General features: G+C 54.2%; 1 protein-coding gene across 2 annotated transcripts in view; it reads right to left on the reverse strand.

Moving 5' to 3' along the window:
* CMIP (c-Maf inducing protein) overlaps positions 1-27,651 on the reverse strand; it is a 237,515-nt gene that overhangs the window by 56,522 nt on the left and 153,342 nt on the right. For both annotated transcript variants that reach the window (XM_082862876.1, XM_082862875.1), the window contains exon 3: positions 23,591-23,641. In XM_082862876.1, the coding sequence (XP_082719002.1) occupies positions 23,591-23,641 (51 nt within the window). The remainder of the gene's footprint in view (positions 1-23,590; positions 23,642-27,651) is intronic.

Consider the following 27,651-nt stretch of genomic DNA (forward strand, 5'->3'; position numbering starts at 1 on the left):
AAAGACGTGCCCCCAGGGCAGAGTCACCGTGTTTACAGTCTTCAGGGCAGAGCGATGCCAAGAGGTAGGGCGTCTGCAGCTTCTGCCCCAGGCTCTAGTTTCCTGTTTACACACAAGACTACCAGGGCAGGGAGGTGACATGACTTGCCCAAGGTCACACAGCTAGAAAGGGGCAATTCACAAGTACACACCGGCTCTGGTGGACCCCAGAGGTCTCCCTCTTTCCATTACATGGGTCAGGGCCAGCGCAGATGGTGGAGAGGAGGCGCAGATTCACCAAGAGACACCGAGGGGAAGGCTGCAAGGACGCTTGACGGTCTGGGATGAGGGCTAGAACACGTCTCCAAGGCTCTGAGAGCTGGTGGGAGCAGCAGGGGGGCAGTGCAGCTGTGACACCGTGGTCATGGGGTGTGGGTAGGTGGCTGGCTCCCGGAAGAGGCTCTGAGCCCTGGCACAGGGCAGCCACAGGACAGAGGGAGGCCTGCCCAGGACCGTGGGGGCCTAGTCACTCTGCCTGCGGTGACAAATCAGCACATTTCATCCCAGGAGCTCTGCTGAGCTCATCTGGTGATGAATCACGGTGGGACTGGGCTGGGGATGCCTCTGGAACCCTGACACCCAGAAGCCCGGCCCTCAGCTTTGCCCTATGGTCCCTCCACTGAGCCCATGTCACCAGAAGGGGCGGGTGACCTCCTGCCGTGTCTGGAGTGGACGGGCTGCTGGATTTCTTTGACAGGAACCTCGGGACTGTCTCCCTGCTTGTTTTTGTGTAAGAAAGCCAAGAATGGTCTCACATTTTTTTTTAAGGGTTGTTCAGGGGAAAAAACCAACAACAAAAAAAAGAATACGCGACAGAATCAAATGTAGTCCACAAAGCCCCAAACATTTGCTGTCTGGACCTTTAAAGAAAAAGTGTGCTAACCCATGGCTGGAAAGGTCGAACCCCACCCAGCCAAGGAGTAACAGCACAACGCAGCTCAAGATCAGGGGCCACCAGGGGAACACAGGTTCAAACCATAAAGAGATACTGCTCCACACCCACTAGGCTGGCTGGAACCAAAAGACAGGTATCTCCAAGTGTTGACAAGGATGAGGAGAAAATGGGATCCTTGTGCATTGCTGCTGGGAATGTAAATCAGTACAGCACCACTGGAAAACAGGTTGACGGTTTCTTAAATCATGAAACATAAATTTATCATATGACCCAGCAACTCTGTTCCTAGAAATCTACTCCAGAGAAAAACAGACTCTACATAAAGACATGCACGTGAATGTCCACAGCAGCATTATTCATAACAGCTCCAAAGTGGAAACAACCCACATGTCCATTAGCTGATGAATGGATAAGCAAGACATGGTATATCCAGACAGTGGAATAGTACTTGGCAGTAAAAAGGATGGAAACACTCATACGTGCTACAAATACGGATGAATCTCACAAATATGCTAAGTGAAAGAAGCCAGATGCAACAGACTTACTGGAGGATTCCTTTCATAGGAAACGTCTAGAAAAGGCAAATTTAGAGAGACAGAAAGTGGAACGGTTATTGCCTGGAGTTGGGAGGTGGCAACAGGGATTATTAGGCTGCAAACAGATATGAGGGCATGTTTAGATGATGGAAATACTCTAAAACTGCATTGTGATGGTCACATAACCCTATACATCTACTAAAATCATTGAATCATTCACTTACAATACGTGAATTTTATGCCATGTAAATTACACCTTCATTAAGGTGTTAAAGAAAAAAATCCCAACCCAAGTAGGTGGAGGACATCAAAAAAAAGTCAGAGGCAGTATGGCTTCGAGGTTAAGAGTGCAGGTTTTGCAATCAGCAGAATTCAGTTCAAATCTAAGCTCTACTTCATCTACCCATCCACCTATTCACTTATCCATCCATCCCTCCATCCGTCCATCCACCCATCCACTCATCCATCCATCCATTTATCTAATCATCCAATAACAGTTACTGGGAACTGTCTAGTATGGTGTGGCAAGTACTGAGTTAAGTGCTAAGGATACCAGTGATGAGCAAAGCAGACAGATCCCAGTGCTCGTGGAACTTACAGCGTATTACTGACACCCTACTTTCCTCGTCTGCAACGTGGGATGAGAACAACCACTATCAAAGGCTTGCCATGCCCATTGCATGAGATGATATGTATAAACACTTAGCCCTGTTCCTCGCAAAACAGCAGCGCTCATTCTTATCACCCACCAAGTCCTGTGGGTGAGTGATCCAGAGCAGGCAGGACTCAGGAGGGCTCCCGGCATCTGTGACTAAGCCCCACCCTCTCCCGAAACAACAGAGCCAGCAGGAAGAGCCAGCCGCTCCTCCACTGCAGTCTTCGCCCTCTGCTTATCAGGAAGGGGGCGTTACCTGGGCAACATCCGCCATCTCTCCAGCAAATGCTGCTATACCGCAGAGACAACCACAGACGCCCGGGTTCTCCGGCCTGGGAAAGTGGAGCCCCTCGGCTCCTCCACGGGAGACAAGCCGTCCCCGGGCAGGCGCCCCTCTCCAGGAGAGGTGTGACTCAGAATGTGCGGGCACCACGCCTCCCGCTGACGGGGCGGTTGCTCTGCCGCTTGCTGCAGCCTCCGAAGCTCGGGCTCACGCAAGCACGCACGCTCCCCCCACCCGTCATTAAAGGAGAGGGCGCTCCTGGAGCCAATGAGAAAAAGGAGCCCGGCGGGAGCTGGGCTGGCTGTGACAACTTCTTTCCAGGGGGTGTCCCAAAGCTGTGCTGCCCGGCACGAGAGCCAGCAGTCCCGTGTGGCTACTTACACTGAACCTAATTAAAATGAAATACGACTGAAAATTCAGCGCCTCAGTCCCACTAGCCGCATTCCAGCGGCTGGACAGCCGCACGTGGCTAGAGGCTGCCACACTGGACAGTGCAAATAGAGAACATTTTCATCACTGCAGAAAGTTCTATTGGGCAGGCTGTCCTAAAGTCTTAGCATGCCCCAGAGGACCAGTGACGTGCTCGTTGCCTCTCCCATCACTCAGGCAACGCCTATTTGCTGGGGCCAGTATGTGAGCGGCACGCTGCCCATCTCCTCCAACTTTCCCTCCAAGGCCTGCAGAGGCTGTCCCCAGATGTCCTCTGCACACCCAGGGAGAATGACCAAGTGGTTGACTTCTTTGGCTTCCCTGATTCCTAGACAGGGGGGCCTCTGACCTCCTCATTCCTTCAAGACTCACTTGCGGCTATGGAGGAGTGTGCCAGGTAACTCACCACCTCTGCCAACCCAGTGTGCTTCTGGGGGCACACTTATAAAAATTCTCACAACGACCCAACAATGGGAGCAGTATAATTAGCTTCATTTTACAGATAAGAAGTCTGAGGCTGAGAGAGGTTAAGTCAAGGAGCTAGTAAGAGCCAGAGCTGGAGTTGGGACCCAGGTAGAGCCGGATCCTGAGTCCCCGACCACCGTGCCACTCTGAGAGGCACACCTGAGTGCTTTCTCTGCCTTGATCGATGCTGCTGCCTCCTGCTGAAACGAACAAGAAGCCCTTTAAACTGGAGGGCTGAGCCCAGGAGCAGTTCCAGACTGGCTGCAGCCGGGCGTCTGGATGACATCTGCCTGGAAAGCCGGGTCCTGGGGAGATGGGCAATTTGTTTGAAAAAGGGGGAAGAGCATGGCACTCTGCCCCCTAAGTGCCCACTGGAGACGGTCTTCCTGCAGTCATTACTGCTTCCAAGGAAACAGCAGAAACTCGGGCACAGTGTCCCGCTCATCGTCTCTGGAGCATCGCCTGGTTGCCTGGGCAACCATGCATCTGGCTGGTGAGGAGATGTACTGGTCTTGGTGCCAGGCTTGCAGCTGGGTACCACATCCTACCTGGCTCTTAGGGCCTGCTGCAACCTTGGCAAAATCCAATCGTCCCACGGATCTGACTGACTGCACTGAGAAAATTTTAGGTGGCTGTTTTCCTCACTGAGCTCTGGCTCCTTGGGGACAGGGATAATGCCTTGTCTGTTTCTTTACTGTTCTGTGTGGTGGCTGGAACCTCTGAGGGCACATGGAAGGTGCTCTCAGTATTTGTCAAAGGGAGGAGAATAAGAATCAGAAATAATGGTTGGGCTTCCGTGGTGGCGCAGTGGTTGAGAATCCGCCTGCCAATGCAGGCGACACGGGTTCGAGCCCTGGTCTGGGAAGATCCCACATGCCGCGGGGCAACTAAGCCTGTGCACCACAACTACTGAGCCTGCGCTCTAGAGCCCGCGAGCCACAGCTACTGAGCCCGCGAGCCACAACTACTGAGCCTGCGTCCCTAGAGCCCGTGCTCCACAAGAGAAGCCACCGCAGTGAGAAGCCCGCGCACCAAAGAGAAGCCCTGCAACAAAGAGCAGCCCCCGCTCGCCACAACTAGAGAAAGCCCGCGTGCAGCAACAAAGACCCAACACGGCCAAAAATAAATAAAATTTTTTAAAATGACACCTGTTCTTTAAAAGAAAGAAAGAAATAGCGGCCAACATGTAGGAAGGGCTTCCACTGTTGTCAGCTACTACGCCGAATCCTTTAACCCTCCCAGCCCACGGCAAACACATGAACTACCTGCAGGGGGAGCTTGTTAAAAGGCAGATTCTAACTCGGTAGAGCTGGATGGGGCCTGGGAGTCTGCACTTTCCAGCAGTTTCCAGATAAGAGAGATGCTCTTGAACCCAACCCCAGGTGCCTCGTCTGTTCCTCCCCAGGAGGCATGCTTGCTCTGCACCCATGATACAGAGAAGGGGGCAGTGAGGGAGTGATACCTTGCCTGCGGTCACACAGCTGGTGTTGTGAGCTATGTTCCCCAAAATGGTATGTCCAAGTCCTATAACCGCTGGTATCTGTGGATGTGACCTTATTTGGAAATAGGTCTTTACAGAGGCCATCAAGTGAAGGTGAGGTCATGCTGGATTAGGGTGGGTCCTTATAAAAAGACCAGGGGAAGACACACACATACACAGGGAGAGAAGCTAGGTGAAGGTGGAGGCAGAGACTGAAGCAACGCCTCTACCAGCCAAGGGACGCCAAGGAGTGTAGCAACCACCAGAAGCTGCAAGAGGCCGGGAGGGAACCTCCCTTAGAGTCTCTGGAGGGAGCACGGCCCTGCCAACACCTTGATTTTGGACCTCTGGCCCCAGAACTGTGAGCGGCTACATTTCTGTTGTTTTCAGCCACCCGGTTTGTGGTACTTTGTTGCGGGAAACTCACACAGCTGGTGGGCAGCAAAGCAAGGCAGACCCCAGGGAGCCTGGCTCCTGGTGGCCCTGCTGGCCCACCTCAGCCCTTCGAGCTGGCCCTTCCCATCCTTTTATTTTATGGAGGTGGCAGCCGGGGCCCCTGCTCTCAACGGCTTCTCCCGGCTTACCCTCGGCTTGGAATTGGTTAGGTTTTCTCTTGCTGGGGAAGACCTGACCTCCTGTCTCCTCTTGTTCCCTCGGGGTTGGAAAAGCTGGCGTCCACGCTTGACGCCTGCCTCCAGCCCATCACCCGAGCGCAGAAGCCCCTGGTCCTGTGCTGCCTGCACACCTGGGCGCCTGCACCATCACTAATGCCATGAGGAGCCGCCTGGACACCCAGAGAAGCTGCAGACGGAATTCCAAGGAGGATTCGGGAGGACGTCAGCACAGGGCTGGCTTAGGGTCCTCGGCAAAGAGTCATGAGGTGGGCTCTGGCTCAGAGCAAACACAGCCCGCTTTCCTTTTATTTTTTTTTTAAATTGAAGTATAGTTGATTTAGAATGTTTCAGGTGTATAGCAAAGTGATTCAGTTATATATATATATATATATATATAATATATATATGTATTTCCAGATTCTTTTCCATTATATGTTATTACAAGATATTGAATATAGTTCCCTGTGCTATACAGTAGGTCCTTGTTTATTTATTTTTTATATAGTAGTGTGTATATGTTAATCCCAAACTCCCAATTTATCCTCCCTACCCCTTTCCCTGTGGTAACCATGTCTGTGAGTCTGTTTGTTTTGTAAATAAGTTTATTTGTATCTTTTTTTTTTTAAGATTCCACATATAAGTAATATCGTATGATATCTGTCTTTCCCTGTCTGACTTACTTCACTTACTATGATGATCTCTAGGTCCATCTATGTTGCTGCAAGTGACATTATTTCATTTGTTTTTATGGCTGAGTGATATTCCATTGTATATATGTATCACACCTTCTTTATCCATTCCTCTGTCAATGGACGTTGAGGTTGCTTCCTTGTCTCGGCTATTGGAAACAGTGCTGCTGTGAACATTGGGGTGCATGTATTTTTTCTAATTAGAGTTTTCGTCTTTTCTGGATATATGCCCTGGAGTGGGATCGCTGGATCATTGGTGGTTCTATTTTTAGTTTTTTGAGGAACCCTCATACTGTTCTCCATACTGGCTGTACCAATTTACGTTTCCACCAAGAGTGTAGGAAGGTTCCCTTTTCTCCACACCCTCTCCAGCATTTCTCTTTCTTTTTTTTTTTTTTTTGCGGTACGTGGGCCTCTCAGTGCTGTGGCCTCTCCCGTTGCGGAGCACAGGCTCCGGACGCGCAGGCTCAGCGGCCATGGCTCACGGGCCCAGCCGCTCCGCGGCATGTGGGATCTTCCCGGACTGGGGCACGAACCCGTGTCCCCTGCATCGGCAGGCGGACTCTCAACCACTGCGCCACCAGGGAAGACCTCTCTTTCCTTTCATGAGGTTTACACATCTGCCCATGGTTGGCAACCCCCATTACGCCAGCTGACAGCCCAGGGTTTCCTACAGCCGGGCACTGCGCTAAACTCATCCCAGAACAACTGTCTCAGGGTTCTCAATCCTGGCTACGCATAAGAACCATTTGGGAGGCTTAACAACATTCCAATAACAGAGTCCAACCCCAGGCCAGTCCCACCCGGCGGCTGCTGTGGGCAGGGCGGAGCCGAGGCATCTGGCTCTTTGGCCACTGGTATATTTTAAAGTACATCTGAACACCAATGGGCACAACAACATTATTCACAATTGCCAAAAGGTGGAGGCAACTCAAGTGTCCATCGACAGATGAAGGGATAAACAAATGTGGGCTATGGATACAAAGGATTATTCAGCCATGAAAAGGAAGGGGATTCTGACACCTGCCACAACATGGGTGAACCTTGAGCACATCATGCAAGTGAAATAAAAGCCAGTCACAAAAAGACAGACACTGTAGGTTCCGTTCACAGGAGGCAATACCTAGAGTCGTCCGATTCATAGAGACAGAAAGTAGACAGGACGTAGAACGCGGGTTGCCAGGAGCTGGGGGAGGGGGGAGGGGGAGTCCGTGTTTAACAGGGACGGAGTTTCAGTTGTGCAAGATGAAAACGTTCCAGAGAAGGCTGGTGGAGGTGGCTGTACAGTGTGAATGCACTGAACGCCGCAGAACTGAACGCTTAAATCTCCAGGTGACTTGAGCCTGCAGCTAGAGGTCAGCCCCGGTGGTCCAGTCTACGGTGGCAGATGAGACCCCTGCACGCCGTACAGACACGAGACCCCAACAGTAACCTGCTCCGGGTCAAAGCGGCTGTCTGAACCAGGACCCCTCCTCAGGGTCACCTCATTGTCCCGAGTCATGGTCAATGAAGAGACCGTGAGCTGCAATACATAGGTACAGCCCTGGACCTGCTCTCAGCTTCTGGAAATGCTCTCCTGTCTCCACATGGCCTAACCCCAGGGGCTGGGGAATGGGCAGTGCCCAGGGCGGGGCTGCACGCACCTTCCGGCCTGGTCACAGCCCTCTAGGGAGGCTGGGGGCTCCCCAGTTGTGCTCAGCACACCTGGCGCTACACCCTCACTGCCTTTGCTCACATGCCTCCACCCCCGTCAACTCCTGGGGTGCTCAGAGGCTCAGTCATGACCCTGCTGTGGCCCTCAGGTGTGTGCAGAGTGGCGCACCTCTGCATTCGGACCTCTGCTGCTAATAAGCTGTGCAGCCTCAGGCAAATCATATCACCTGTCTGAACCTTAGTTTCCTCATCTGTAAAATGGGGATGATAGTCGCGCCTGCCTCCTGCGGCTGTTGACAAGATTAAATGTGATATTTCATGCTGAATCTTATAGCTGCTCAATAAATGGTAGCTACTCAGTCAGTAGGACATCGATTAAAGACAGTTAACTGCTGAGAAAAAATAAAGGTGACTAGAAACCCCTAAGTGCCCATCGATAGGGAAATGCCTGAACAAACTACAGCCACATGCAGTATCACACCAGACAGCAGTTAAAAGGAACAAAGGCAAGCCAACAGACCTGCCACGGATTCCACCCCCACGAACCGTGTTAAGTGTAGAGGCAAACACACACACACGTGTATGTATATATTTACATGCCTACGCTGCACATACATGGGTGGGGAGGGGAGGACCAAAGAGGGGGCTGAGGAAGAGAGCTTCAGCTTTGCCTGAAATGTTTCAAACTGTTGCAGGAAGCCACAGCCGTGTATTATACATTTAATTTAAAAGAAATAAAATTCCCAGGATTACTTCATTTTTGAAATGATACGTGTTCACTGGAAAACCAGAATAGTACAGAACGGTGTCCAGGAAGGGAGTAATAAAGTGTGCAACAGCTCAAGGTGTGGGCTCACCACCTGCACATCTGTATGCGGTTGACCATCGCTCCACAGATTCTCTTTCTGTGCACATGCATACCCCTGCCATAAAAGTGTACATAAATTTAGCCCATATCGCACGTGTTGGCTTTTTTGTTTTTAATTTATTTTTGGCTGCGTTGGGTCTTTGTTGCTGTGTGCGGGCTTTCTCTAGTTGCGGCGAGCGGGGGCTACTGTTCGTTGCGGTGCGCGGGCTTCTCATTGCAGTGGCTTCTCCTGTTGCAGAGCACAGGCTCTGGGCGCGTGGGCTCCAGTAGTTGTGGCACGTGGGCTCAGTAGTTGTGGCTCGCGGAATCTAGAGCGCAGGCTCAGTAGCTGTGGCGCGTGGGCTTAGTTGCTCCGCGGCATGTGGGATCTTCCCGGACCAGGGCTCGAACCCGTGTCCCCTGCATTGGCAGGTGGATTCTTAACCACTGCGCCACCAGGGCAGTCCCTGTTGGCTTGTTTTTTAACCTCACCTCTGCCTCCCCTGCATCTCCCCCACCCCAGAATCCATGCTAAAAACAAACCATATGGTTGGCAAACATTTTCTGTAAAAGGGTCAGGTAATAAATATTACAGGCTTTTCTGGCCACACTCTGCTGTTGTAGCACAAATGGGTGGGGCTGGGTCCCCCCAAACCTCTTATTTACAAAACCAGGCAGTGAGCCCGATAGTCTGTCCACCCCCGTACATATCAATTCAGATATTCCTCCACGGCCATACGTTAATCAAATGCAAATATAGAGAGAGATTTTCTTTGGTCCTCAGCTTTTGTTGTTTTGTTTTACGAAAAGGGCATCACATTATACGCGGATCTCTGCATCTTGCTTTTTCTCTCTTAACACCTGGAAGTGGCCCCATGTCAATCAGTATAGATGTTCCCATGCTGCGTGTTTTTATAAGCCACCTGAAATATCACCGGGCAAAGGTAGCATATACGTTTAGAAAATGAAAAATCAAGCCAACAGGAGTCCTCTCGCCTGACCTCAGCCTTCTGTGCAGATCCTCTGGGAGGTCTTTCTGGCAGCAGCCATCGGGTGCCGTGACCGCCATACATCAGTGACCGGGCGCATCCCTGACCAGACACTCTGCGTCAAAGAGCTCTTCTCCAGGGGCCACTGCCTGCCCTGAGGCGGCCCCCTTGGTCCAACACGTACTTCCACGGTTCCCGAGATCAAAGCCACCCCCCCGCCAGCCTCTCACATACCCCGAGACGTGTCCTGATTCTCCTTAATTGTAAACTCGACCCAAGGTGTGGGTGAGACCCCACCTTTAACAGAATGTTTAAGGAGATCCTATTATTTTCCTGTAATGATTTTGCCAATGACGTTAGTGGTGCTGGGAACCCCGTGCAGAGCTGAACCACATCCTGAAGGGCACAGTGGGGGCCACCTGCTAATCAATAGCAGGAAAGGCTGTTTTCTGAGGAAACACCCCCGATGGCTAGCAACTCACCAAATAAATTAAAAAACGCAAATAAGGTACCAGAGGCTGCTTTTCCTCTGCCGTGTGGGAGAGGCCGGCCCCAGCGGGTTTGGCTGCGCTTAAGGGCAGAGGACAGCACAGGGCTGTTGCCCTTGGGTCCGATAAAGGGAAACCTCTACCCCAAATAAGGAGTTCTCCGGCTTGGCTTCAGATGGTAGCATCTCAACAGGGGCCTCCGCTGTTTATTTGACTAACAACTTTATCTACTGCTCGCAGCACTTCAAAGGCATCCGATCCGTTCATCCCTTTGTGTGGGAAGCCTCTAGTCCTTGTCGGGCTGCCGCCTCTGGGCTGGAGCCATGGCTCCTGCCACAAGCCGCCTTAATTTACGAGCACCCTGGAAAAGGGTCCAGTTCCCTAATTAATTCATCCGCAGCGGATCGTCAAGGGGCGTGCCCAGGCAGGCAATGAGGGTGTGCTTGAATCAGCGTGGGGCGTACTCCTGCCTTCACGAGCGGGGGTCTTGTGGGGAGGCAGGATGCACCAGGGGCTGTTCCTTCCTTGCTGAGGAAGGCCCCTGCAAGACAGAGTCCAGGGGTGGGACCTGGGAGGCATTCACGGCGGTCAAGTCCGAGTTGCCCGCACAAGTGGAGGAGAGGCCGGCAGAGCAATGCAAGAGCCCTTCCTGCTTGATCGCAAGCCGAGAGGGACCCAGCAACGGGGCCTAAGGGACACAGAGGAGGCTCAGGCCCGGGTCTGAATTCTGGCTCAGATACAGGGGAAAGTTATTTACTCTGAGAGTCAGTTTTCGGGTCTGCAAAATGGGGACGCAATCCTACCTCCCAGGGACTCTGTATAGACTAAAATACGGCAGCAGATGAAGTGGCTGGAAAACAGTCGGCACTCAATAAACGTCTGCTGCTCTTTCCCCTTTCTTCTTTTTTAAAAAATTTTATTTATTTGTTTGTTTATTTCTTTTTTGGCCACATTGGGTCTTAGTTGCGGCACGCGGGGTCTTTCGCTGCGGTGCACGGGCTCTTCATTGTGGCGCACGAGCTTCTCCCTAGTTGTGCCGTGCGGGTTTTCTTTCTCTAGTTGTGGCGCACGGGCTCCAGGGCAAGTGGGCTCTGTGGTTCGTGGCACGCGGGCTCTCTAGTTGAGGCGTGCGGGCTTAGCTGCCCCGCGGCATGTGGGATCTTAGTTTCCCGACCAGGGATCGAACCCACGTCCCCCCTCATTGGAAGGCGGATTCTTTACCACTGGACCACCAGGGAAGTCCCATCTTTCCCCTTTCTTTAAGCTACTGCAGTGGCTCTCCGACTGTGCTGTGTATCAGAATCACTTGGAGGGCATGGAAAACACACCTTGCTACACTCTCCTCCCCCACTTTCCAGTTTATAAGACAGAAGATCTGCATTCCTAGTAAGTTTCCAGGCTACGTTGAGGTTGCTGGTCTGGGAACCCCACTTTGAGAACCACTGAGCTACAGTTCGGAACCCCCGGGGTCCATCGTGACGGAGAGGCCTCTGAGGAAATAAAGACCATCCCTGATGGGAAGTTCAACGCAGGTGCTGACAAAGGCTTCGAGAGTCAACAGATGCCAATGGTCTGCTCCAGCCTGCCACCTTCGGCCATTGCCGAGCTGGCCCTTGATCTCCTGGGGGCGCTTTTCAGGGTCCACGCACTCTCGGACGTCTGTTCCAGCCCAGAGGGCAGATTCGGCCCACTCTGCCAAAGGGTCTTATCCACGCATCTGCTTGGTCCCCACTGTTTCTCCAGCTCCCACCCGGACACAGACCACCGGGGCCTCCTGCCGCCAAGGTCAGCAGGCTCCGTCCGGGTGGCTTTAGCACCCTGGGCAGGGGCGGGCTCTCTGTCCATTTCAGAGCCTTCTGCAAAACCATCCTTGGGGTCGCAGAGGGACAAGGGCCATGGGACTTCCGCCCTTGTCTTCCGATCAATTAGCCTCTCTCCCAAACCCCTTTCCATCCAGAGAGTTGGCTGCCCACTGGGTATTTTCTGATGGCCGGGAGAGGTGAGGACATAATCCCTCTGTGGGGACAGGCACTGCTCTTTTCGGAGGCTCTGTTTGGCCTTGTCTCTGAGCCAACAGGCGGGCAGGAGCCTTGGAGGCAAACCCAGAACGGCAAGCCACCCTCCCCTCCGAGGCCGGCCCCGCCCCCCGCATGGCCCCCCGAGAGTTGCCCAGCATCCCCGGCTCGGGGGGCTTGCTGCCCACCACCCAGCTGCGGAAGGGACCTGCAGACTCCTGTAGAACAGAAGGTCTTCCTGGTCAAGAGATTGCCTCCCATTTATGTTTTTTGTTTGTTTGTTTGTTTTGCGGTACGCGGGCCTCTCACTGCTGTGGCCTCTCCCGTTGCGGAGCACAGGCTCCGGACGCGCAGGCTCAGCGGCCATGGCTCATGGGCCCAGCCGCTCCGCGGCATGTGGGATCCTCCTGGACCGGGGCACGAACCCGTGTCCCCTGCATCGGCAGGCGGACTCTCAACCACTGCGCCACCAGGGAAGCCTCCATTTATGTTTTAAAGACTTATTTGAAGAAAGAGAAAGGAACAAAAAAATTTTTGCCTTAAAGGGCTGGAAACAAGTTCACCCGCAAAACGTTTACGTGGAAAACGTCCTTGTGTGGTGCGATGACTCATCAGCCCCGTCAAAGGGTGCGTGGGATGACACGCTGAAGCCCTGGTCCCCCTCCTCGTCTGGGAAAGAAAAACAACCCACAAATGCCCTTCTTTCCTGACTGTTTGGAGAGTCGGCTGCCACTCGTCCCTCCTGAGGCCCAGGGAAGGCCGTCATGCAGGGGGCACTGGGGTGTCTAATGTCTCCAAGCCCGGTGCTGGGGCAGCAGGGGGCAGGGAAAGGCCTGGGGTCCCAGGGACGTGGTGCAAACCCAGCTCCCCTGCTTCCTGTCCTGCGGCCCGGACAGGTCATTCCACCTGGGGCCCCTGGGCTCCATGTTCTTGACCTTTTGAGTGGGATGGTTAGAGGGATCCAAAGGGGTGAGGATTAGGTACAAGGTGCCTCTCACTGCCTCTGGCCGGTGGACGGCGGGCACTCAGCAATGCCTGTCCTTTCCCGCAGAAACTCAGCTTCTCAACAGTAAAAACCGAAAGATCTAAAGTCCCACCTGGCTTGACGCTTGTCTGAATGAAATACTACAAAACCGTAAAAAGAAATGAAGTAGATCTGAATGTGCTGTATGAGCTCGTGTATGAGCTCAAGCACGATACGTAATTAAAGGGTAAAGGACCAAGGAACACCCAGTGTGGATAATAAAACCTGTGTGGTGTTTTAAAAGGAATTTTCATAAAACCTTCTGAAGGGCCCCATGAGACTAACAGGACTGTCTTTGGGAAAATGGAGTGGAGGGAGGAGAGACTATGCATTTTACACCCTTCTATAGTTTTTAGAATTACCGAGTACATGCATAACTCATTGGTCTTAGATGCTAACAGCGGATATCTGGGGAGTGAGGGATTGGCTGGAAAAGGCGGCAGGAGGGAACTGTCCTGGGTGACAGGAACCTGGATGGTGGTGATTCCGGTGACTACAATAGTCAAAACTCAGCAGACCCAAAAGATAAATGTGTGCATTTTCTTATGTCTCAATTATAGCTCCATTTATTTTTAAACTTAAAAAGTGTTAACAAAGGTTTATGGACAGTGGGAAGTTTTTTTAGTTTTCTTTGTCCTTTTCACTATTAAAAGAAAATCTTAATACATGCAATTTTAAATGTCTCACCTTAGTACTCTTGTATACCCCTGGTAGGTGTATAAATTGGTTTGGACCACTTTGGAAAACTGTTGGGCAGCATCCACCAGAGGGGACCCTCTGCTTGCCCTACGGCCCGTGCTCCAAAGGCTGTAAACATACGTTCACCAAGAGACATGTTTATAATGGTTCTATTCATAGTAGCCCCAACCTGGAAGTATCTGTCCATTAACAGAATGAACAAATTAATAGTCTATATTCATTTAGCAGAATGCTATGGAGCAAAGCAAATGAATAAATTACCGCTACACAGGATATTATATATTGCATAGGTAAATCTTATAAACATAATTTTGAGCCGAAGGAGCCAGGCACAGAAGAGTTCAGCCTGTGCGATTCCATTTACATGAAGTTCAGGTTCGTGCGAGAGTAATCCATGCTGCTGGAAGGCAGGAGAGTGATTTCCTGTGCTGGGGTGGGGGGGGGGGGGGGCGTTGGCAGGGACTGGAGGGCCTGGGGCGGGGGCGGGGGGCACCAAGGAGGTGGTCATGCTCTGTGTCTTGATCTGCGTGGTTACACAGGTTGATTCTGCGAGAATTTGTGAGAATTCATCCAGCAGCACTCTTTTGATCTATGCACTTTTCTACATGTATGTTATCCCTTGAAAAGTTTATTTAAAAACCAGACCAGAGGACTTCCCTGGTGGCGCAGTGGTTAAGAATCCGCCTGCCAGTGCGGGGGACACGGGTTCGAGCCCTAGTCCCTAGTCCGGGAAGATCCCACATGCCGCGGAGCAGCTAAGCCCATGCGCCACAACTACTGAGCCTCTGCTCCAGAGCCCGCGAGCCACAGCTACTGAGCCCACGTGCCACAACTACCAAAGCCCACGCGCCCAGAGCCTGCGTACCGCAACAAAGAGAAGCCCCCGCTCGCTGCAACTAGAGAAAGCCCGTGCGCAGCAACGAAGACCCAACGCAGCCAAAAATAAATAAATAAATTTATCGAAACAACAACAACGAAACAGACCAAAGCGCCCCATGTCTATTCCAAAGAGAGCTCTGGTTGGGGAAAGTGGAGACTACTGCAAGGGCTTAACGCCCATCTGGGGCTTCCTGGCCTCTGTGGGCTCAGACACAGGGCTACGCTGCCCGCGCCCGCAACCTCTCCAGGCCTGAGATGGCGTCTCCTCCCACCAGGATAAGGGGGTTGGGCTCGGAGACCCACCACCCCGGGTTCAAATCCCAGCTCTGCCTGGTTCTAGCTATGGACAAGCCCCTTTGCCCTCTCAGCTCCTCCCTCAAGATGGGCCTGACCTTGAGAAGACTGCAAGAGAGCACACATCAGAGCCCCCAGCACAGCTCCTGAAGCTAGTAGGTACCTAGTAAGTGTTCTCTCCGTTTACTGTAAAGAAAACCCAGGAGAGCGTGAGCTCTCCTCCCCAGGCCGTCCTGCCCTCTGCCACTTGTTAGTTTCAAACCCTGACGCTTCCCTTGTTATTAGTTACAGGGTCCCCGATGACCCACCGAGGGCCATGAGCTGTGGCTGGGAGTCGCTGGAGGCTGGACTGGGGCCCTCCCCGGGCGACTGGCAGCCTGGGCCCCATGGCCTCCCTCGAGTTCCGTTGACCACAGGTGCAGAAGTGGCCTGGCTGGACTCACCTCTGTGAGGGCCTCCGCTCTCGGGGGCTTGGCTCTGCCACCAGCTGCACCTCCCGCTGAGGGCCCCCCCAGAAGTCCTGGACTGTGATAGGCCCCCTGCCTTGTGGGGAGAGCCCCTCATTTCACAGTTCTCTGTGGAATCCCTCTGACCCCTCATAGGAAGTCACAAAGCCCTCTTTGACCAAGTGCCAGAAATCAATCTGGATGGAATTCCCGCCTTTTCGACCTGGAGGAAGCAGACCTGTGGCCGGGCCTGTAAAAGGACCGAGGGCAACTCCTGCCCTCCTTGCCCTGCTTCCCTGATTTACCTTCCTGCTCAGAGGCGGGACGGCTGACACTCATGACCTTCCCAGGCAGCGGAGAAGAGGAAGCTCAGCAAAGGCTCCCGTGAAAAAGCCCCAAGGAGACACAGGCCAGAACTGACAGGACTGGACGTGGATTCCCAGTAATACTCAAATTCCACAGGTCCAGGAGGTCACTAAAGCGGGTGTGGTGGGCGTTCGCTCCCTCTGTCAACTCAGGTTGACCAGCAGGTACTATGTGGAGAAGAGTTCAGTGACTGATTAGTGATGCATGTCATGGGGCTCACCGGAGGTTAGTGGCACGCATGCTATACATGTGCCCCCTTCCTTCTAGAGCCCTGTCCTTTGGAGCCTTTCTACACAAAGGGAAAGAGGCCTTGGTCACTAAAGAAGAAGAATTAACGTTGATCCAATACTTGTTCACATGGCAGGTGCCGTTCTAAGCTCTTTACTGCGACTAACCCATTTAACTCTCACAGGAACATAATAAGCTTGGTCCTATCATGACCCCCACTTTATTCAGGAGGAAAAAGAGGCCCACAGAGGAAAGCAGCTAGTCCAGGGTCACAGAGCCCGTGGGCAGTAGAGCCAGGATTTGAACTCACGCAGTGTGGCCCAGAGCTCTCCCCTTAGGCATTACAGAAATTTTTCTTTGGGGAGCAAACTGGCAGTATGTGGACAGTCACACACACAAAATTACCCCTGCTCTCTGCCTGGTAACCACTGTTGTGGAAACCTGCCCTGAAAAGTAGTTCAAAAGAAGCAAAAGCTTGGCTATAGGTGACAGTCGTGACTGCATTATCTATAACTGAGAAAAACGGGAACAGTGCAAATGCCCAAAAGCAGGTCCTTCGGTCAATTATTTTTTATTAATATTATTTTGATTTATTTTGCAGAAGACATAATCCATCTGTATGTATATACATATATATGCATATATATGTATATATATATATTTTTTCTTTTTTTTCTTTTTTAAAAATTTACCTTTGGTCAATTATGTCACGACCTCTCTACAGACGTGATGGACATATGCTGAAACGTTTAAGCTGCAGCGTTAATGCTGGCAGGACTGTCTGCACACCTGGCCACAGCTGCCAAAAGGTCCATGCAAAGGTGGACGAAAGCTGGAAGGGCATTTGCAGGAGTAAAATCCACCCTCAGGTGGGGACTGGCCAGAGCAGAGCGGTCTCTGCCCTCGAATGTGGTTGTAAAGGCGTTTTCACGATCATGGTAAAAGGGCAGAGAAAGAGGGGAGCGGGGCAGGAGGGATGGGCTGTGTGGAAATGGCAGGAGGCGAAACAGGGGTCACTACCTTCCCTCTAGACACTGTGAGCCCTGCAGGAGCCACATGGGAGCGTGTGGCCCAGAGCCAAGGGGGGCCAGGAGCAAGGCTAGGTCAGGTAACACAGCCTCGATGCTCGAATCTGGGGACACGGGAGACACGGTGTGTTCGGGCAGATGTGTAAGTGGCTGGTCCTGACCTTGACCTTCCGGGGCCCAGGCCCAGGTGGTCTGCCGTGTGCCGTGCGCCACGCAGGGCGGGCGGGGCACTTGGCCCTTCCCACAGGAAGCAGGGGATGGCCAAGTCAGAGGTTAATTCACATAATCCTCACGGGGACGTCTGTGAGACTCAGAGAAAAATGTAGAGCTCTCATGAAACGCTTCACGAGACAAAAATACCACAGCCCCCGACACGCGAGGCACGAGGACAGACAGGCGATGGGGATGGTCAGGAGCGCAAGCCCGCAGGTGTGAGGGAGGAACCGTCCGGTGCGTATGCGTGTCTGCGTATGTGTGCGCACACACACGTGTGCAGCGGAAGCCACGTTCCCAGTGGTGACGATCCCAGGTTCTGGAATCAAACTTGTGTTCAGACCCCAGCTCTGTCACTTAACAGGTGCGGGCCCTTGAGCAAGCAGTTCACCTCTCGGCCTCTGTCTCCGCATCTGTGAAATGGGGCAGCAGGAGGACGTGTCCCCTCCTCAGGGCTGCGGGGATTCAGCGGGGTGGTGCGCGAGGTGCTGGCATCTGCTCAGCACAGGAGGAGCGTCCCGTGGGGGGTGCTGAGGCCACCGGCCGCCGTGCGCTGAGGCAGGGCTGGACTTAGGCTCGGGCACGTGTTTTAGGGGAAGCATGCTCGGGGGGATCTGCAGTGGATAGAGTGGGGTAGTCCAGGGGCCGCGGCTGCGGGACTAGAAGTGGCTCTTCCCCTGGGAGTAAAGGTCTCGGACTCCTGTGCCCAAGAGGGAGAGGGAGGAGGGTCCAGGAGGAAGGTCAGAGTGGAGGGTGACAGCACCCACTGAAGGGTCCCACCCTTCCCCTGCGCAGCTTCCCCTCAGGGGAGGAGCATCAGCTCAAGGGCCTTCTGTCCCCTCTGACCCAGCTTCCCCCAGGAATCTCAGCACCAGCGGGGCCTCTCTCCCTGCATGGGACTGGGGGTGATGGTCCAGCCTTCCCAAAAGGGCGACCCGATGGGAGAGAGAAGCCAGGCTCCCAGGCACGCCCTACACCCCCAGTTCCTCACCTATGCACCGGGGACCCTGGTTGGGGCTCAGCCCAGGGCCTGATGTGGAAGCTAGACTGTGACGCCATTGGGAGCGGCCGCCCTTGGCAATGGCCGTCCCCTCATCCATGAGGCGGGGTAGCAAAGACCCTGCAGAACCGCTACTGCAGGCCTGGCGATAGGAGCGCCCCACAGCCTGCGCCAGGCAGGGCCCTCCGAGGACAGACTGCCCACCCCCTCGGATCTTACAGACATGCCACGGGGGCACTGCAGGGACTGGGTGCCCACTCCCACCCGCTGGCTGCTCTGATAAGGGCGCAGGGGATGGTGCTCCCACGGCCCTGGGAGGGCAGCCCTTCTTCACACTGACCCAGTGGGCGAGGTGCTGGTTAGCAATTTCCCCATTTCACAGAGGAGAAAACTGAGGCCCCCAAAAACACACCCCACACCCAATGCACCCATAACACAGTCACCCCCTCGCGCTCACACACACACACACACACACACACACACACACACACAGACCCCACGTTCTTCTCCACCCTCCTACTCTCTACAGAGGATGGGGTGACCACGTCGCTGTGGCCGCCCCAGGGGCTTGGGAAACCCTGCCTGGGGACTCGGGGAGAGGGTGGCAGCGTGGCCAGGGCAGCAGGCCAGAGAGGATGCGAACCTGGGCTGGGATTTTCCCAGAGCCAAGTGCGTTCCTCTGCCTGGCGGCCCTGCGACAGGAAAACAGGCGGCTTCTGGTCTCACACAGCCTGCTCCCCGCTGCGGCGCTCGGTCGGCCCCTGGGGCTGTCGTTGGTGACCCAGCTTCCCCCAGGGAGAAAATCATCTTGGTTTTCAAGACTTCTGTGCAAGGGCCGAGGAAGCCCTCTCAGGGAGGGAGAAGGCGTCTTTCAGAGCTGGAGGCACCAGAAGCGCCGGCTACACAAAGCGGGCGCTTTTTGGTACCTGGCTTTTTCGGGGGCACCTTATGCACGTGTCTCTTCCCAGCCAGGTACTCGGGGCCTGTGGTCCAGGCCCTTGTGCGCCCAGACGGGCCTGTCCTCACAGCTGTGAGCACCTGGGCCTCTCGGCTTGAACCTAGAAACAGGCCAGCTTCCTGACAGCGTTATAAACACACACTGGACCCTCACAGGCTGCAGCACACTCTGGCTGTGTCACACAAACCAGCTCTGTCCCCTCCTGGCCTCGTACACCCACACAGGCCTGTCCCCTCACAGCCTGACACACACGGGCAGGCCTGTCTCTGCAGGACGTGGCTTCCAAGGTGCATCTGAGTCAGAAATGAGGCCTCATTAACTCAGTACAACTGTTTATGCCTCCATCCCCCCAGGAACTGGCCTCAGGGGCCAAGCCACCCAAAGCAAACAGGTCTGGCCTCCCCAGAGAGCCCCGAGGACAGCGTGCTCCGCTGCGGTCCCACCCCCTTCCTGTCATTCTCCTCCGGGCCCCAGGCCTTCCCCGCACCTCCCTGATCAGTGCTGCCCAAGGGCGGGAATCCGGGAGGAAGGACAGAGATGCCCGGAGAGAGGGAGAGGTAGGGAAGGGGGTCCGGGGGCCAGGATGTTGTGGGTCAAACCCCTGTCCCCCCTCTGGGGGCCCTGGCACCTTGGACAAGTGACTGATTCCCTCACATGCAAACGTCAACAACAGACCATTCAGTGAGCTGAGAGGACACTTAAAATACAGAGTCCAGCGCGGAGGGGACGCTCCCGACGCGCTGTGATGGCCTGTGGACGCACAGAGCTGAGCTGAGGCCACGAGAGCAACGGGACCCCCAGGATGGAGACAGGCATCAAGAGCATCACACAGGTGTGTTACTCAAGACTCTGCCTTGTTCAACGTCACAACCTGAGGCAGATTCTAGAGCGGTGCTTCTCAAGTTTCTTTTCCATTATCATTCCCCTAAGGAGCCTTTTAAGATATCCGCCCCCGGCCTCCCCCACACCTTGCCCTGATCCCTTTGAAACTAAATTCTAGACAGTAAGATTTTGTTGAGTAGGTTGAACTAGGAAGGCCACACACCACTGGAATAACTTAAGGTTTTTTAAGCCCCAAAATACCAATTTTGACCCCCTTGGAGGCAATATCACACCTGTGGAGAATGCCCTGGAGGTGTCAGCATAACTGGATAAAAACTCGATAAAGCAACAGGAACGCAGCATTTAAGAGCTAACATTCTTTAAAAATAGAAAAAGTATTCTCTATCTGCGCTGCAGCTACAACAGGGACGTATACGTTGGTATAGGAGAAAAAGTGATAAACACAACATTTAGAAATTTTTAAAACTCAAGCTGAGGTTGTGGGGTTTCTAAAGTCCTTAATTTTGGATGTTCTATTGATTCCCCCCCCCCCTTTTAGTTAAAGATAGAGAAAAGAAAAGGAAAGAAAAAGAAAAACCCCAAACGGTTGGTGGTAACTACAGACGAGAGAGTGGCTGTATCAGGTGGGAGAAGCAGGACACATCCCGAGTGGGCTGAAAAGGCCAAAGCTCAGGATCACACACAGCTGGATCAAGGAGGAGAAAGGGCAGCTCCACGACGCTGTACTGAAATCCACTGTGTGACTATGGGCAAGTAACTAGACCTCTCTGAGCCTTGTCACCTGCTGAATGACAAGGAACAGGAAAGCCCCTGGCCGTGCCTTGTATATTGTAGGTACTCAGTAACCACATATGGATCAATGAACACTTGCTAGAATCTATGCGGACCACAAGAGGAGTCACCTATAGAACCAGGATTCGAATCTGGGTCTCAACTCATTTCACCAGCAGGCAGTACCTCAGAAACACCTTACGTTTCTTTGCCATTTTACAAGGAAGGAGAGCACGCCTCCCTCCAATCTCATCAAAACCGAGTGGCAAAGAGCCACAGAAATGAAATCAGGTCGCTGATACTGAAATATCACTGCCACCTGGTGGCAGCATACCTAAATTATGGGGGGGGGTGTCCAAAGGGAAAAACTGCTAGCATCTTACACATGCCTAAGACACGAGCAGATATCGAAACAGTGAGAACAAAGGTCACCCTCCTTCACCTGGCAAAAGGGCCACTCACTGCTGAGCATCTGCTGATTCCTTGATATCCTGATCTGAGTTTCCGGGATGCTTGCTTTCTTTTCTTTTTTTTTTTTTTTTGCGGTACGCGGGCCTCTCACTGTTGCGGCCTCTCCCGTTGCGGAGCACAGGCTCCGGACGCGCAGGCCCAGCGGCCATGGCTCACGGGTCCAGCCGCTCCGCGGCATGTGGGATCCTCCCGGACCGGGGCACGAACCCGTGTCCCCTGCATCGGCAGGCGGACTCTCAACCACTGCGCCACCAGGGAAGCCCTCTTTTCTTTTTAAAAATTCAGCTGATTAGATTTAACAACCATACACAAACCAAACACCACCAAAATTGAGTGCAGATATCCAGGTCCTTATGAGAACTGCCAGAAGCCCAGGGATCCCCAGTTCTGTACTTGCTCAATCAACTGTCTGAACCCCACATGCAATCCTTGACGTCTGAGTGTGTACATTTCAAGCTTGTCACTCTTAAATCATCCTTCTGGCTGTCACTGATCTCCCGAAATCTGGCTTTCTATGCCCACCATCTTAGTCATCCCTTGTAGCTGCATAATATTCACACATTTCACAAGCACTGCCTTTTAGGTGTTCCCAGAGATTCCCGAAAATGGTTGAAGAAAACGTGGCCCAGGGCAAGGAGGAAAGCAGAGCTCTGTGGAGTCCACTAAAGACCACCTCTTCCTTGACACGGATCTCGGCCACCTTTTCCAAGAGGCGTTTCCCCAAACTGTCAAGTAGGCGGTATGTCTCCAAGTACTTCCTGCCCCACCCTGACCTAAGAAAAGGCAAAGCAGTCTCTTACTGAGGACTCACAAGGAAAACACGCATGAACGACAGAAGAGGGAAGCCTCTAAGCAACCACTGTCCGTGGCAGTGAAGCGGCCTTTCCTGCAGGGCCCCCACTGCCCCGTGCCTCTATTCCTCCCTCCCTCTAGACTGCTCCGGCATTTACCTCCCCGGTGGCCCCTGGCAGGTCCTGATGGATGTCCTGCCTGTCCCGGGGCACACCTGGCGGCAGAGAGCCAGGCCTTAGGGACGATGTCCCTGCAGAAATCAAGCTCTCAGCAGCACTTGCAGACTCCAAGCAGGCACGTGCCACTTGCCTGCTTAGCTGTCACCCGGGGCCTTCTGCCTACGTCCAGAAACGGCAAAAACCTGGGCCTGAACACTGCCCCAGGCCCTTACCAGCTATGGGAGTTGGGCTCCGGTCTGGCCTCGCCTTCCCTGTATAAAAACTGGGAGCAATGACAACAAGCCGCCTTACGAGGCTGCCGCAAGGGTGGAATAGGCGTGATGGGCCAGCCTCATGCTCCAGGCACACAGTAGGTGCTCAGTAAATGCTAGTCCTTTCCCTTTGCAGCCCCCACTTGGAGACTCCCGTTCAGCCTCTGAGATGGCCACGCTGGCACAAAGGAGAGGACCTGCAGCTGTCGGGGAAAGGAGGGGAGTGGCCCTCTTTGGGACCAGGAATGTAATTTTCCGGGGTTGTATTTCTGTCCTCCGCCCAGCTGTGACGAGAGCCCCTCCAGAGGCACGAGAAGAATTCTAAGTGTCCCTTTGGTCATCCCAACACAGCACATGGTCTCAAACCCTGTCCAGGGCCAGCTGCTCATCCCCCACCGCGCTCCAGATTACAGTAAAGATGACAGCTCAGGACAGGCACCGGTCATCCTAGCCATACCCTGCTGGCTCTGCGAGCCCGTGGGCCTGTCACGCCTTGTTCTAAACTAAAAGGTCAGAAGGCAGGAGAGACAGGGGGGCAGGGTGCGAAGGTCCTGAGCCACGGAGCAGAACACGGACTCCCCAGGGGGCTGGGAGGACCCTTCTCATAAGTCTGGCCCCTGGGTCTTGAAGGTGACCAGTCAGAAGCTAATTCACCGTGTGTATTAGAAGGCCGGGGACCATGCTATGCAGAGCTAGAACTGGGAAATCAGGGCCAAAGGAAGTGAAGCCTCTGGAAATACGGCTGGGCTTCTGCACCTCTGATAAATTTACCTCTGCTGGCGCCTTCGGAAGTTCCTTTCAGCCCATCACCTCGAGCCCCTCAGATGAGCCCCTGTCCTGAGGTCAAGCAGGCACCACACGATAAGGCTCCTGGGCAAAGTCAAGGGCCAGCCGGGCACGAGCACAGTGGGAAAGGGGGAAAGGTATCAACCATCCAAGAGGGAGGTGGGGGGCTTCCACACAGTGGAGCAAAGCCCCTGGGCTGAGCCTCCTAGAAGGCAGGAGACCTCTGCCCTCACGTCTCTGGGTGGCAGACCAGCTCCTCCAACCAGCAAGCGAGTCAGGACTTACCTTCCACTGCAGAGAATGGAACCACTGGTCTCGCAGGTAGCTGTTGGCAGCCTGCAACGAGAAGAACAGGACAGCAAGGTCAAGTCGCCGGCTCGCGGCATTTCAGAGCATTTTACAGGCCAGCATGAGAGCCCCAGCCGGCTCCGTCCTGCAGGCTCTGCCCCGTGGCCCTGCAGAGCCTTCTGAGGCGTGCACCAAGCTGAACCCCTTGTGTGCAAAACCAGACCGGAAGTGGTCACCTGGGGGACTTGTCTGAAATAGACACTGCTGCCACCGGGCGCTTATTCTGCTGGGTAGACACTGGTGCCTGGAAGAGCTTAAACTGTACACATATCTCAACTCATCCAGGATCAGAGAAGGGGCCAGGATGAGTGGGGAAGAGGCGTGTAGGGAGATGATGATGATAATGTAGCTGCCTGGGTGCTCCCCAAGCCCTGCTCCAGGCACCGGGCCTTTGTTATCCACGTAATCTGTCATCAGCCCTCACGACAGCCCTACGAGGCGGGCAACACTGCGTCTATTTCACAAAGGGAAACACTGAGACCACGAGCTCTCACGTCAACTGACCGCACTTAAACCCAGAGCACGGCTTCCAAGCCTGCAGGTTTAACCACTGCACCTCCTGCCAACTGCAGAAAGCCGTGGTAGAGAGCACCCAGCCTTGACCTCGGGCGGAACTACATTTCAAAGCACCGCGCAGGGAGCCAGGCCTTCCCTGATCCACTCCACACCCGTTCAGAGACCTCGGGCCGCTCAGCCTCACGCCGCTCTCACCCCCGGTTCTAGCAGATCTGCTGATGGCAAAAGCAGTATTTACGGCACGTCTGACAGGCCCTAGACGGAGCACTAAGCCCCACGCGTGGACTGGCTCATCCAGTCCTCGTCAGTCAGTGCTGGGAAGCTGGCACTGTCAGCACCATTATCCCTATGGTACAGAGGAGGAAACTGAGGCTCGGAGGTTAAACTCTCCCACGGGCTCACAGGCAGTAGGTGTGGGGCAGGGCCTGAACCGGCGGTCTGACTCATGCTGAAACCACAGTGTGACGGCGTTTCAAGTTTGCTGCTGGCCACCCCCAAGGCAAAAATGCAGCGTCTGTTCCCTGCCTGACCCCGCAGCTCCCTGTTTCAAGTCGCCGTGACCCTGATGGGCAAGGGGCTCTGACAGGGCCGGAGCCTCGCCCCAAGCAGGAATGCCCATCTTCTTTTCCTGAGCCACACAGGTGTACACGTGCACGCACGCACAGTGTGTGCAACTTGGGGTCACCCTCGTTCAAGGAGATCCAGGTCTTGCAGATGACCTCCCCCAACTCCCGCCAAATCATCGACGAAATGTCAGCAGCTCGCCCAGGGCAGAGTTTGGGCAAATCTCTGGGCCAGAACGAATGAACCAGTTCAGTGGCCTGTGCAGCCGGGAATCAGGCTCCCGTGAGCAAAGCTCGGACACTCATTCCAAACCCTGAACAGATCCACTCCAGCACCTGGAGGCAAGGTGCGTTTGTCTTTCTGCCCCGCGTGGGGAGCAGGCTGGGGGACACCCTCCGTGTGATGCAGGAACATCTGCAGCAGCTGAGTCTCCAGCAGACCCGGGTTCAAGCCCCCATTCTGCCCTGGTGTGACCTGGAGCAAGTTCCCTGATGAGGCAGAGCCCGTGACACCTGACAGGGGCAGCAGAGGCTGAAGGGGAGTCCACCACGGGGACCAGAAGCCCCCCCCGGAGGGTCCGTGCCTGGGTCACCTCCTGTCAGTGCTGACCTAGCTGTGCTCTCAGGACAATTCTTGTTCATTAGGGTGACAAAATACATCCCACACTCAGGAGTAGCGGTGCAGATACCAAATGATGAGATAATCCGTGTAAAACGCTTACTCAGCGCGGCGCCAGGCATGTGCAAACACTACCAACAGCAGGGAGCCGGCAGCAGCACGGCCAGCGCTGTGCTGATAAATGCGTCACAACAGGCTCTCCTGGATAAAAAGCCCCGGGCACAGTGTGCCTGGGGCCCTCCGTGAATGATGGCATTTGGCCGGTTCCACGCTACCAGGGGCCGTCCCTGGACCAGAGCTGAGAAGAGCTGACCCCGATCGGCTCTTGGGTGCTGGTACCAGCCGGTATGAGCTGGCTGCAGCATGCTTCTGGTCTGCGACCATCTGTCTGCTTTTTAACACACCGACGTAGCCAGAGAGAGGGGAGGTGTGGTAGGTTGAATGAGGGACCTCCGAAGACTGTCCATGTCCTAATACCCTGGGAATGCGTTACTTTAGGTGCAAAGGGACTTTGCAGATGTCATTAAGTGAAGAACCCCGAGACGGGGAGATGATTCTGGAATCTCTGGGTGAACCAATGTCATCACAAGGGTCTATATGACAGACAGGCAGGAGGTCAGAGAGTCAGAGAGGGAAGTAGAGGTTGGAATGATGTGGCCATGAGCCCAGGGATGTAGGCGGCCTCTAGAAGCTGGAAATGGCAGGGAAATGGATTCTTCCCTAGAGTTTCAGAAGGAACCAGCCCCGCGCATACCTTCATTTTAGCCCAGTGGGACCTGTGTTGGATTCGGCCCTTCAGGATAGTCAGATAACAAATGTGTGTTGTTTTTGTGGTAAATTTGTGGTAATTTGCCATGGTAGCAGTAGGAAATGAATACAGGAGGCATGGCCAGGTTGGTTTAGTGCTGACGTGGATCACTGCATTGGTTCTGAGGGTCCACGGGGGGCCCAGACAGTGCCCACAAGGTGTCACTGGCTGGACTGAAAGACCGAGAGAAGACACAAAGGAAGAGAGAGGAGACAGCAGAGGAGAGGGAAGTGGAGAAGGAGCGGGGGAAGGAGACCCATGTTCTCCCTCTTCTGCGCCCATTGGCCAACCCACCACGCTGCCCTGCCGACACGAGTGACCCGTGTGTGACCCCCGTGTGACCATCACTGTATCCCCAGGGCCTGGGGCATGAGGTGCCCGAGAGAGACCTGCTGAAGGAACGAACAAATGAATGAACGAGAGGACTGTAAACTCCCTGAGGGCAGGGTCTCATTTCCAACTCCCTCACTCTGATTAGCGTGGCCAGTAGTACCATCAGGGCTGGTGGCACAAGAACGAATGAACACAAACAAACAATGCAAGAAACAGGAGGGCAATGGTAGTAAGTGGTGGATGCTGACTCCTTTCTCTGCCTCGGCAATCCAGTCCAACACAGACCAGTCTTCCCCACAACCAGGCCCAGCCCTTCCCATTCTGGGGCCTCTCCAGCGTGAGTCCCTGGTAAAGATCTTTTTTTTTGGCCATGCCACGCGGCTTGTGGGATCTCAGTTCCCCGACCAGGGATTGAACCTGGGCCACGGCGGTGAAAGCCCAGAAGGCTAACCTAAGGGCTAGGCCAGCAGGGGACTAAAGATCTTTAAATGGGCCTCCTGGCCCCTCCCTTGGCCATGTGTGAGCAGGTGATCTGACTGGGCAATCAGAAGCTCCTGCTGGGACTCTGGGTCTCGAGCAAGTGATGTCGAGATGGGGGGTGGGGGGCTGACAGTTCTTTATGAAGCAAGGGCTGCGTCTTCCTTTAAAGATGGTTACTGGGCTGGGACACGGCTCCCACACCGGCCTCGGCTCTCCAGGATCCCGCCAGTCCTTCCAGTATATTTCCCTTCCCGCTCGCGATAGCCTGAGTCCACCTCTGCTGCTTGCGTCTTAGAGTCCTGATGGATCCCCGCGGCCCCGCCGGATCCGTTTTTCCCTGCAGCTGTCTCTCCAGAAGGAGCCAGCCAGCTCCCAGAGACACAGCTTCTCCCAGTTACACTGTGAGCCCTCCTGGCACCGCCAGGTCCCAGGGCTCACACGCCAGATGGTTCTGGCCCTGCCCAGAGCTCATTCAATGTGCCCAGCTCGCTGCTGAGCAGGGACAGCTCCAGAGATTTCCTCTCCTGCCCCGTGTCCGGTCCAGCCTTGTCCTGGTCTCACTTGGGTCTGTGTGCCCCGCCTTTCACAGCCGTCTCACTGTCTGGAGGGGAGGAGAATTTCTTCGGGGACATGAACCACCATCTCCCCTGCCCTTTGTCATCTCCCCTCTCAGCCTAAC

Source organism: Leucopleurus acutus (genome assembly GCF_964270905.1).
Source record: "Leucopleurus acutus genome assembly, chromosome: 20".
Lineage (NCBI taxonomy): Eukaryota > Metazoa > Chordata > Mammalia > Artiodactyla > Delphinidae > Leucopleurus > Leucopleurus acutus.